General features: G+C 34.7%; 1 protein-coding gene across 8 annotated transcripts in view; it reads left to right on the forward strand.

Moving 5' to 3' along the window:
• Positions 1–13,300, forward strand: part of BANK1 (B cell scaffold protein with ankyrin repeats 1) — a 328,778-nt gene that overhangs the window by 131,465 nt on the left and 184,013 nt on the right. For all 8 annotated transcript variants that reach the window (XR_003521018.2, XM_027600223.2, XM_027600221.2 and 5 more), the window contains exon 6: positions 43–148. Coding sequence is in view for 7 of the 8 variants with exons in the window: in XM_027600223.2 (XP_027456024.1) it covers positions 43–148 (106 nt within the window). In the remaining variant the exon portion in view is untranslated. The remainder of the gene's footprint in view (positions 1–42; positions 149–13,300) is intronic.

The raw sequence follows: 13,300 nt of genomic DNA on the forward strand, positions 1-13,300 counted from the left end.
AATAATTGAACTAAGAGAAGTTTCCTTTTCATTTGAAAACAGAAAGACATTGATGAACTTGATGATATTCTTACATCCATATTCAAACGTGAGATACCATATTATGAGTTTCGATCATTCCAACCTGAAATCGATCCTCAAAAAGAACGTGAGTATTTTCCAACTGCATCGATTATTCACACTGTGTAACTATTTCATAAATATTATAGCCAAGAATAGAGCTGGCTGCATTGCTGATTAAATGTTTTAGACAATTCTCATCCCCTGGCAAGAGAGCACATTTGTAACAAACTTCTAAAAGTCCATTTGGCAAACTGTTTTATCTTAAGCCCTAAAAATGTGCCTAACTTTTAAAATCAGCAAACCTGCTTCCTGATTTTTATTCTAAGGAAATTTTTGGACAATTGGTAATAGAGATTGTTGATCATAGCTTTATTTATAATTACCGAAAGTAGAAATAACATAATCTTCCAAGCCTAAGTAATTGATTAAATAAATTTTGGCACGTCCATTAATGTAACCATCATAAACAAATTTTATTATGAATTGATTTGTTGGCTGGAGTGATGCTTTGATATATGCTTAATTGAATAAAAGCAGAGTACATAGCAGTAGATCAAGTGTGATCTTCTGCTTAAAACAGTACATGGGTTTAATAGATATATGTATATATATGTATATACATATTATATATGTAAAATAGTATATATAGCTTATGTATATAAATATATATGTATTTATTTGTGTATATATATATATATACATATATATATATATATGTGTGATCTGGACAGACATGTACCTGTTAACAATAGTTATGCAATTTCAGGTATTACATCTTTTTTTCATTTTACCTAATCTGTGTTTTCTACAATGACTGTGGGGGTTTTTTTGTTTTTATTTTTTGGGGTTTTTTTTAAGATTTTATTTATTTTTGAGAGAGAGATTGAGAGAGAATACGAGCCAGGGGAGGGGCAGAAGGAGAAGCAGACTCCTTGCTGAACAGGGAGCCCGATGCAGGACTCAATTCCAGGACCCCGGGATCATGACCCGAGCCAAAGGCAGATGCTTAACGATTGAGCCACCCAGGCGCCCTACAATGATTGTGTTATTTGTGTCATAAAAAGAAATATATAGGGCTCCTGGGTGGCTCAGTCAGTTAAGCATCTGCCTTTGGCTCAAGTCATGATCCCAGGGACCTGGGATCGAGTCCCACCTCAGGCTCCTTGTTCAGTGCGGAGCCTGCTTCTCCCTCTCCCTCTGTCTGCTGCTCCCCCTGCTTGTGCTCTCCCTTTCCCTCTGTCAAATAAATAAAATCTTTAAAAAAAGAAATATATACATATCAAGAAAAATTATAAAGGAGCTATTACAAGAAAAATCATACTTCTAAATTTTGTCATGAGCTCAGCAGTATATTTTCAAAATTGCCTGTTCCTACATAGTTTGTTGACAGACTGTTTATAATTCACTTATATGCCCACTATGTGCCAAACACTATGATAGAAACGTAATGGTGAGTAAGACAGGCATGAAGCTAAAGAATATGAGAGGTCGACTACAGGTATACTGTAGGACTATTTAGCAGAGGCTTGTTCTGTAGAGTTTCTATGCTATTTGAAGCAGTTTTATCCTCAGTCTGGCAAGCCTCAGGGAAGCAGGAAGAAAAGAGTAGGAGTCTAAAGTCATAGCCAATTGTGATTTACCTAGATGTTCAAGAACCTGTAAGATGTTTGCATTGTGAGTTTACATTATGTGGAAAGGTTAATAATGGGCTAGTTTTGAACAAGGAATTCGGTGAGAGTGGTAAAAACTTATTTTACTTCCCATATACATTTTAACAATATATAACTCACTAAGGTTAGACATTAAGTTAGGCTAGAAAAGGAACATAACATGATTTCTCACTGGAGACACTCATTATTTGATTGGAAAACAAGATAATACATAAGTCATAATAGAAAGAAACAGTGTACTAAACTCTATGGAATTGATTATATCAACAATAGAATTTTAGAGAAAAGCTATATTATTTTTCAGGATGTGCTTCATAAAGGAGTCTTGAATGATGTGTTCCAATAAGGAAAGAGAAAGGAAACAGGAATTCTAGGCAGGAGAAAGTGCATGGAAAGGTATGAGGATGGAATTATGACACAATTTTTCAAATTCCTTCAGCATTGCATTTATTTAGGTTTTTGGAATGAGAGTTGTGGAATTGGAGAGAATGGAATGGTCTCTAATTTATATGGGTTAAGAATTCTAGCTAAGTTTAAAAGTGCTTCTCAGTATCTTATTTAGGTTATAGAATGTGAATTTTAAAGTTGGAAAGGATGGAAAAGTTCTGGTCCCTTATTTTCATAGAAAAAGAATTCCGGATGTGTTCCTGATACTGTGGATAGAGTTAAGCTTCTGCTTTTCTAACAAATTTCCAGGTAAAGCTGATGCTTGCCAGTCTCAGATCTTTCACTGAGTATCAAATATTTAGATCAGTGGTTCTCAAACTTGGTGCATATTAAAATTAGCTGTGGAGCTTTCAGAACATTTGATGCCTAAACCCCCTCTCCCCCCACCCCAGTAATAAAGAATCTGGGAGTGGGTCCCAGCTCTCAGTACTTTTTTAAAGTTTTCCGGTGATTCCAAAGGACAGCCACATTTAGCAGTCCCTTGTTTCTTCAACATATTACAGATTTCTACAGCAAAATAATTCATCTTCGTACTGATCTTTGGCATAGAGGAAATACTATTCTCTCTTTAAAAAGATTAGAAAATTAGTAGCATATGAAAGTTTTGAACCATTACTAGAATTTAATTATCATTGTGTGTTTGGAAAAGATTTTTATAAAACAACTACATTTTTAAAAAGAAGCTAAAAATGGAAAGTTCAATATAATCTAGGTAATTCATTCAGAAACCTCATTGCTGGGTATTGTTAGATGACAGATGCTATTAAACCTGTAACAGAAGCAAACAACCCTCATAACATCAGGCTTTTACCCCTAGTGGAAGTACAGAATAACAAAATACAAATCACAGAACAAAAATACACAAGATAGACATGAATATGACTGAAGTCATGTTTTGCTTGCCTCCTTGACCTCATAATCCTGAATCAGTGTCAGCTTCAAAAAGCTGGTTTTTAAGACCTTGCACCTGTATTTTCATAGTGTTCAAATTAAATTGATGATAACATTTGAGAGGCCTTTATACACAAAGTGAAATTAATTGAGCAAGAGTTTGAGTTGTTAAGGAAGTTCTATAGAAACATTTCTAGAGATGCACTGAGAGGTAAGTTCAGCAAACAGTGAATCGGGTATAGTTCCAGATGTCTCTCTCCCTGAAGACAGTTCTACAATTATTTGGTGAAATGTTTTATTTATTAAATATTTATTATTTATTACTCTATATTTTAGCTGAAATAAATTGGAGGTTAGGACACTGTGGAGAAGATAGTCATAAAGAATTGGTAGGGTATACTTGGGTATTGACCTACCCTAAGGGTGAGCCATGGAATTACGTACCAATATCTATGGTTCTTTAAAAATATGATGCTAAATGCTATATTAATAAGTCAAAACTGTTATATCATTGTTCCATCCTCTTTTCTTTTCAAGTTGACTTTGGTAAATTCTGGGTGTAGTTCCCTGTCACTTCATTTATAATAAGTAAAATGCTATTATTCCATGTCATTATGCCTTGGCCATTTTCACTCCTAGACAGGAGTGAAATCCAATAAATTTCCTCATTTGACTTTTTTTTCCCCAGACAAGCAACGTTGGGGGGCAAGATTATAGAGATAAGATAGAAATTATATGAGAAACCATATCTACTTTAGTGTTCTCTTACCCTATAATGCTTTATCATTGATTTAAAAATAATATTTCCATTGATAAGAATTTTCCATAGGAAAAAATTCTCCCTAGGAGTAGGATAATAAAAGGTTTCTAAAAGAACTTGATTATGTTCATGGAATGTAGGACTTTTGAACACAATAGTCATAGAAATAATTCATGAACAAATTTCCAGTATGTGAATCACTGACGACTGGTGAAATCAATACAGGGTATTTTAACAGGCAATTTTCTACTGATACACAAGATACTAGAATAAGGAATATCGGAGTACATTCCTTAAAGTAAGCGTGAGTGTGATTTTTGAGCAAATTCTGTTTTGGTTGTTGATTTATGTATAAATGGTATAGGCCACTGTGAACTCGGTTTGAAGGTAGAGCAGCTCAGTTGCCAGACACCACTGCCTTAATTAACCCCTCTGCAGCTCTCCCCTGTTCCGAGTTTCAAACTCTCTTCTGCAGAGTCTTGGGAAAGTCTTGCAGCACGTACATGAATTTCCCCAACTTCAGAACCCTTCCAAAGACTGGGGTAATGAAGAGAATCTCTGATCATGGATAGGAAAAAAAATAAAAGCTTGGCTTGTTTTTAAAAGAGACTACACAGAGGCTGGTTCAATCACCAATGGCAGTTACTGCTCATGAAAAAGGAAACTAGGTTACTTTGAGGCAGATTATTTACCCTCACCCAGAAAAGAGTACTGGCTTAATTAAGCCCATCCCAGGTTTTAGTTTATGTCAAAACGTACGCATTTACAAGTAGCAATATCTTAATCTAACAGAAGACAGTATGTACTCAACTAGTGACAACTGAAAGTATTAACTAGGAATATTATCTCCATATATATCTACAAAATGTAGAGCATATAATTGAATATTTAGTACCATTGTAGTAGTCACGGTAGCTCTAAGATTTGTCTTAAATTTGTAATATGTCTAGGTTCACAGAAAATAGCTCATTTACCGAGTAGAGGAGAACCAAATGCTTTTGGGTTGTCTCTTTTTATATCACCAAATAATTTAAACATGCAGAAAAATATAGGGAACAATACAAAAAACACCCTTGTATCCATCACCTAGCTTTGCCAAATCTTAACATTTTGTCACATTTGCTTCAGATGTTTTATTTTTAAGAAATAAAACATTATATATCCAGTTGAATTTTTCTACATTTCCCTCTTTAATTCCACACACTTGAAAAGGAATTACTTTAATTAAATTTCTTTTTTTAAATTAAGTTTCTTGATGATCATTCCCATGCAGTTCATCTTTTTTATACATACATATGTTTCCATAGTTTACATATACTGTTGTACAATTTTGTGTATTTCATGTAAATGATATCACATTTTTTTCCTTCAACTTACCATTTTTTGCCCAATATAAATTTTTTTCTATTTATATATATATATATATGTAGACCTAGGTCATTTATTTGAAATATTTTATAGCATTATATTGTTTGATTATATCCCAATATGTATGTTTGTTATTAATAGATAATAATGTTTCCAAATTATTTATCATTGAAATTAATGCTGCAGTCAACATTCTTACATATGATTTCCTATGCATATGTGTGATAATTTCTCAGGAGACAAAATTGCCACTAGAATTTCTGAGTTAAACAGGTATGTACTTATTCTATAGTGGCAGATATTTGCAAATTTCTGTGGAAAATATTTGTACCAATTTATAATTCCACCAGCAGTGTTGTGCCATTGCTCCACATCTTTTCTATATTAAGAATTGTGAGGCCATCTGACAGGTGTGAAATGATATCTCAGTCTTTAATTAATATTGTTATTAATATAGTGGTGAATCTTTTCTTTTGTTTATTTACAATTTTCTTTTTATTCAGTGAATTTCCATTTAATAGACTTCATGTATTTCTATTGGTTGCTATCTTTTTCTTACTGAATTTGAGATTTTTTTTTCAGTTTATATTCTTTATACTAGCAATTTGCTATTTTTATACATTGCAAACATCTACTTAATTGGTTGCTTGTTTTTTAGTTTATATGGTATTTTATGAAGGCATGTAATTAAGTTCATTATAAAATTGGTATCTATTAGAACTCATCCCCACCTCATTCATAAAATTATCTTTGCTCTTCTTCCTCCTTTATTTGTCCTTTGATATTTAGGATCAGCTCATCAAATTCTATTAAAAACTCTAATAAAGGGGTGAGTTAGGTGGCTGCCTTTGGCTCAGGTCATGATTCCAGGTCCTGGGATCAAGCCCCACATGGGGCTCTCTGCTCGGTGGGGAGCCAGCTTCTCCCTCTGCCCCTCCCTCCACTCATGCTCTTCCTCGCTCTCTCTCTCTCTCAAATAAATAAATAAAATCTTTAAAAAAAACTAATAAAATTGAAATAAAGTTATAGATTAATTTGATAAAAATTGCCACTCTTATCATACTTAACTCTCTCTGACCATAAGCTGATAGTTTATTTATCTGGGTCTTTTTATTATATCTTTTATATTTTTATAAAATTCTTAAAAACTTTTGTTAGATTTATTTCTGATTATTTTGTGGTTTGATACCATCAAAATTATTGCTTTAAAATTGTGATTTTTAATTATTTTTGTCTGCTCCTTTCCTTGATACCTATGGGATTGAGCCATGAATCTTATAACATATCATAGCTCTATATGGAAAGAGGAGTTTCTGCAAATGAGGAATTACTATTCTTACTCCCTGAAAAGAAAATTAGGAATAGATAGAATCAATATCAGGGATATTTTACAAAAACATTTTTAATTAAATATCTTCCCAAAATATAAATTTTGTAAAACATGAAGTTTTACAAAAGGACCTTTTCAGTTTTCTTTTTTAAAATTTACTTTATTTGAGCATAGTTGACACACAATGTCACATTAATTTCAGGTGTACAACATAATGATTCAACAAGTTTGTACATTATGCTATGTTCACAAGTGTAGCTACCATCTGTCTGGATACATTGCTATTACAGTACACTGACTGTATTCCTTATGCTATGCCATATTCATTCCATAACTTGGAAACTTCTATTCGTTTTCATGAGAAGAAAATCAAAAGCAATGAAAAAAAATCAGTCTGAAAGGAAAATAAATGGTTAAGATTATTCCTTATTCTGGGATAAGAAGTAATAGATGATAGGAAAAAAAATACAGTTATGTAAACTCATTTTAAATCAGTTACAAACACATCACTGTTCAATAAATACACTAAATTAGGGACAGATTTACATATAACACACTATCAAAACATGAAGTGATTAAGTAAATTGGAGATTTGGTATGTAAATTGACTGTAAAATTACAGATTTTTCCACTTCATTTTCTTGATAACTCAACCTACAGGTATATAGATTTTCACATCTACCAAGGACATTTTTTAGCATATTCTCAAGTTAATTTCATGAACTGATGGTTCAGTTTGTATCAAATAAGAATAAAATAAAACAACCACTTTGAATCCTTTAAAATGTTTTCCATTTGAATAACCAAAAAAAGAGTTATTCCTTTAGTATTATACTACTGGTATTCACTTATACAGTGTTTCTTTGAAGATTCTGTATTTCTCCCAGTGAGAAGTTTGAAAAGGTATACTTATAAGCATCATAACTGTGATTGGAGAATGTCCTTTTTTTTTTTTTAAAGAAAGGAAGGAAGGAAGAAAGCAAAAAAGATAATGTTTATACCTAGGCCAAAATTTGGCCTTCCCCACACATGAACTATTCCCCAGACAAGGAAGTACCTCTGGCCTTGAGTCCATAGAGAGCGTAGGTAAGAAAGAACAGTATGTCCTATAGAATCAAAGAAAGCTCCCTGGCCTCAGGATGTATGCTAACATTGTGAAGATAGGCAATATGCTATCTGGAGTCCAGCAACTGTTTATGAATTGTCAGCCCTTCACATTTCAACAACATTTGTAATTCTTTCTCGTTATGCCCATTTCCATTAGCATAACAACATATATGCTGTAATAATTGAGAAGTCTATAAATCATATATGAAAAAGATGAGCCTGCAAATGTATATTTTCTGCCAGTTAAGAGAACTTTGATCTAAAAGATTCTATTAATAGCAATCTTATTTGTTCATTCATATTATAAGTGTAAACAAAGCACCAGATACTCTCCTAGGTACTCCGAGGTTGCCATTGTACAAAAGTCTGTCTTCATGGAACTCTTATTTTAACGAGGGCAACAGAATAAGCAATTAAACAGCAACCAAATAAACAAAATATTGTTTTAAATAGTAATTCTGGTTTTGAGAAAAATAAAACAAAGTGGGGAGGTAGAAAGTTGGGAGGTGATGAGATGTCATGCAAAGATTATAATATGGTTTGGTATTATCTACATGTTAGAAATGGTATCTTGCTGCTACGCAGAGAAGAGATTATAGCTGTGTGAGAATGGAAGTAGTGACACTGGACAGGAGGCGGTTCTGGTCATCTTGGGGGAGATGTGATGACGGCTATCACCTGGTGGGGGCAGTGGAGGTAATGACATGTGCCTTTACTTGGTAGATATTTGAAGGTAAAGATGGTAGAACTTGCTGACAGATTGTCAAAAGCCCAGGAATGAGGTCATCGTGGTATTCACAGCCATTGCCTGGATGAGACCACTCTGTAGAGAGGGTAGTTCAAAGCAAAGTTCTGAGTCCTGGGCAGTGCAATATTTAGAGGCCTGGAAGAGAAATTTCCATAAAAGGAGACTGAGATGGATCACTAGCTGAAGTAGGAGCGTGGGGTCTTGAGAGCAAGTAAAGAAAATGTTTCTGAGAAAAAGAAGTGATCAACCATGTCTTATCCTACCACCGAAAGTAGGAGTGGGAAAATGCCACATAATAATTCGTGATTTACAAAATCATTCTCTAATGCCCAAAACGTCCCCCCAGTGGATCTAGGTATTCCCCAAATATTTGCACCAAAAATATCACTTGGCCTATCAGTTTCTCCTGAAAGTCTGTACAATAGATAGTATCTGTAGAGCAAATAATGGACAGATTAAGAATTATAGTTTGTTTTGTTTTGTTTTGTTTTTTTACATTTTTAAAATTTTATTATGTTATGTTAATCACCATACATTACATCATTAGTTTTTGATGTAGTGTTCCATGATTCATTGTTTGTGTATAACACCCAGTGCTCCACGCAGAACGTGCCCTCTTTAATACCCATCACCAGGCTAACCCATCCCTCACCCTCCTCCCCTCTAGAACCCTCAGTTTGTTTCTCAGAGTCCATCATCTCTCATGGTTCGTCTCCCCCTCCGATTCCCCCCTTCGTTTTTCCCTTCCTACTATCTTCTTTTTTTTTTAAATATATAATGTATTATTTGTTTCAGAGGTACAGGTCTTTGAGTAACTCCCCAAGACCCCCAAAATTCTGTAAAAAAATCTAAAAGTAGTTGGAAATGCAGACTGATTCAGAGAAAGCAAGTTGTTAACAAGTGAAATAAAGCACTAGAGAAGACACAGAGAAAAGGATTATGTAAAGTTTCAATTAACCGCCTCTCAGGTTCATTTTCCATTGTAGTAAACCTGAATTTCATTTATTATATGCCCTTCCCCCCATTTTAAGCACCTCCAAAGTTGAAAGATGTGTTCTTATATACACACATTGTGATAAAATATGAATAGAAGCCTACAGGACAAAATGATGAACAGAGCAGTGTAATATACAAGGGACAGTCTAGCAGATAAGTAAAAAAAAAAATGTAACAGATTGGGCTGAGAATCCAAACTGTCTGGCAACAGCAAGGTTAACAGCACATGATGGAGAACAGGTGAGGCCTGAAAAACTAAAGCAGTAGGCTGCTTTGTGTCCAGCTACTTTCATAGCATTCCTATCCTGAGAGCCAGTTTCTGACCTGGCTCATTCTGGAAGCCAGAAAGGTGAGCTGGAATGGCAAAAGTTGTATCCTTATGGAATAAATTGTTGACAATAATGGGAATCTGGGAAATAAGCATGACCTCTACCCAGGATATCTGACCAACTATAAGAAATTATATCCTTTGTGCTCATAATCCACAGAATCTGAATGGAGATTACCTCTGTAAGAATATAATGTGTGGTGTTTGGTTGAAATATTGTTTCTAACAATGTTTATTTCTCAGATTGTTGTAAGACTGTATATTTCTGCAGGAAATAAATAAAGAAAAATATATTTTAGCATTAAATTTTCTCTTCAATTGTAGTCTTTTCCATTGACGACACAAAACGGTATTTTAAAATATGTAAAGCAGGGGTGCCTGGAAGGCTCAGTCAACTGGACGTCCGACTCTTGGTTTTGCTTGGTCATGGTCTCAGGGTCCCAGGATTGAGCCCCACGTCAGGCTCCATTGGACTCTGTGCTCAGTGCAGAGTCTGCTTGTCCCTCTCCCTCCCCCTCTGCCCCTTCCCCCACCCTCTTTCTCTTTCTCTCTCTCTAAAATACATACATACATACATACATAAAGTCTTTTTAAAAATTTAAAAAAAAATGTAAGCCATGACAGAAGAGGAAATCTCTTGGAGAAATAGTGAATAGAATGGAGAAAAAGTCTACCCCAGACATACTTTGTATACTTTGCAGTTTTATTAGCTCTCTGTGAGGTTAATCTCCGTTTTCCTGGCTATCCACTCTTGCTTAATTATTTGAACCAAGTCCCATTCTTTCTTGTATTTAGCATTTTGCTCTTAAACTTTGGTGGACATCAGAATTACTTGGAAGATTTGTTAAAACTCGGTTTGCTGGGCCCTACTCAGAATTTTTGATATCGTAGGTCTGGGATGGGCCCAGGGCTTTTACATTTCTCACAAATTCATGGATGATATTGATGCTCTTGGTTTGTGAGTCACCAGTAAAAACCACTGAGTAAACACAGCAGTAATGGGTGGTACTGTTATATACATAAATAAAATTGACATGAATAAAATTAAAGTCAAGATATTGTATTTATTTTTATTTTATCACTCTGTGTTCCGGGTTTTAAAGGATAGCTGCAGAATGAAGTAATCTTAGAGTGCTTATCTAAAACATGTACATTTTGTGTATGTATCATTAAAAAAAAACAAAAATCCCTCATGAATTCTTAGAAGTTTAACAGACTCTATCCTAGGTACTCCTCCAGATACTGAGGGAAGGCATCACAAGAATCCCGTGGAAAGTACTATTTTTAATCTCTGCTTTACATATGAGACATTGTATCACTTGCCCGAATTGTGGTAGAGCTGGGATTTGGATCCAGATAGCCCAGCCGACGTGGCCACATTACTAACCACTCAATGATTGCAACCCTGTATACACTAAGATGAGCTGTAGCTCCAGGGTGTCATGGGAGCCCAGAGAAAGAAGGGCAGTCAGGGAAAGCTTCCTAGGGAGATGATCTTAAATTTAGAGGAAAGGTTATGAATTATTTTTGCTAAATTATTTAAAATTACTACTTCAATGAATAATTTATAGAAGCAAATTTGAAATTATCTCAGATGCTCTGTATGTTATTTTTTGCAATCCTAGAAATATGATGATTTTTATTTCATAGTGCGTGATTTCCTTCCAATCACCCATTTTGCCTCCATGGGCAAATACTATCCTTTAGGATGGAACTCTGTTTATTTTGTCCATGGATTTATTCCCAGTGCCTAGCACTCAAACATTTACTACATTAATTAACTTGTTAATGGCAACCAAGTTAACTACAGAATAACATCAATAAGACCCTGGTCAACAATCCATATAGACTCTAATATTTGAGCTCCAAAAAGAAAAGAGCTCTTCTTTGTAGGAATATAAGGCAGCTATTTATAATGTCATTATTTTGTCTTTTCTCTTCTTTTCTACCTCTGATCTGTGGTATCTGCCATAGTGGAATGAAAAAAAAAATGGCATATGAGCTTTCTGAATATGCTGCTTGAATTCTCATGCACAAAAACCCAAAACACATATGTTCATCTTCTCTGGGCCCACACAAAAAATACAGGGTTTTCAGGTTCAAAAGTAATAAGTTTAAATCTCTAAGTGTATCATAGGGTTAGGGGAAAAACATAAACACTGTCCATTAGTAACTGATAACAGGAAAGAGGCTCTGTACTTCCATTTTATTAAGAAAAGCATGCATGGGTTAGCTTCAATTACACACATGCACACACATAATGGAAATGTTCTTTTTTATTCTATTATAGATTGAATAAGTTATTACTTAAGTAACTCCTCTTACTTTGCAGCTGCTGTGCAGTAGTGATCCTCAAACCTGGTGTTTCTGTCCTCTGAAATTCTTGACAGGTCCAGAAACCCCCCAGCACTACCTATTATTAACCTATCCCCGAATATCTTTCATTTCTAAAAGGGATTCATTTGCTCTCGGGATTCTACCATTACCAAATAGTTACAGAAGATCTTTGTAGTGTCACTGCAGGTGTAAAGACTCTGAGAAGGATAGTAATTCAAAGACAGAACTTGTTTTTATGTCTTGTTTCTATAGGTTATGGTTTACCAAAACCACGATGGTCATTTTCCTCACCTAATTAGTCAGGATGCTCCAGAGAAACAGAACCAATAGGATGTGTTAAGAGAGACAGGGTGCCTGGGTGGCTCAGTTGTTAAGAGAGAAAGAGACAGAGGGAGGTTTACTTTAAGGAGCTGGCCCATGTGATTGTGGAGCTGGCAATTCTGAAATGTGTAGGTCATGCCAGCAGGCTGGAAATTTCAGCAGAAGTTGATTTTGTTGCCTTGAGTCCAAAGGCAGTCTGGAGACCAAATTTCTTCCTCTTTGGGGATCCTCTGTCTTTTCTCCTACAGCCTTCAGCTGATTACCTCCCATGATGGAGGGTAATCTGCTTTACTCAGAGTCTACTGATTTAAATGTTAATCATACCTACAGTATACTTTCACAGTTACATCTAGACTGATATGTGACTAAACAACTGGGCACCATAACCAAGCCAGGTGATACATAAAAATAACAATCACACTTACCATCATTCTATTATTTAGAGGTCAGCAGCTCTAAACAACTGTAATTTACCCACACACCTCTTGGGATCCCTAGCAATCAGTTTGAAAATGCTGGGGACAATAGATTTGTAAAGCAACCATAACCTAGTAGATAGAAAATTTCCTAAAATATCCTATCCTAGTTAATAGACTGAAGATGTGTTGATAGTGTGGTTAAGAGAAATAATTTGAATTCATGTATGTAATATAAATCCTTGATCAAGGAAAAATAGATATTGCTTAGAATGTTAAGACATACTGAATTATAGAGCTATTACGACCTTCCTGTTTCATGAGGGTGTCTTTTGAGTTAACATCTCCTGCTTAGTGTAGTAAGCTAAATTATCCCTAAAGAAATTCATGTCCCAATTCCCAGATCTGCAATTATGTTACCTTAGATGGCAAAAATATGTCTGGGGCCTTACTTCAGAATATTTTCTCTTCTAATAAAAAATCACCTCAGAATATTTGCTCTTCCCCAAAACAAGTTT

This window comes from Zalophus californianus, chromosome 2, assembly GCF_009762305.2.
Source record: "Zalophus californianus isolate mZalCal1 chromosome 2, mZalCal1.pri.v2, whole genome shotgun sequence".
In the NCBI taxonomy this organism is placed as follows: domain Eukaryota; kingdom Metazoa; phylum Chordata; class Mammalia; order Carnivora; family Otariidae; genus Zalophus; species Zalophus californianus.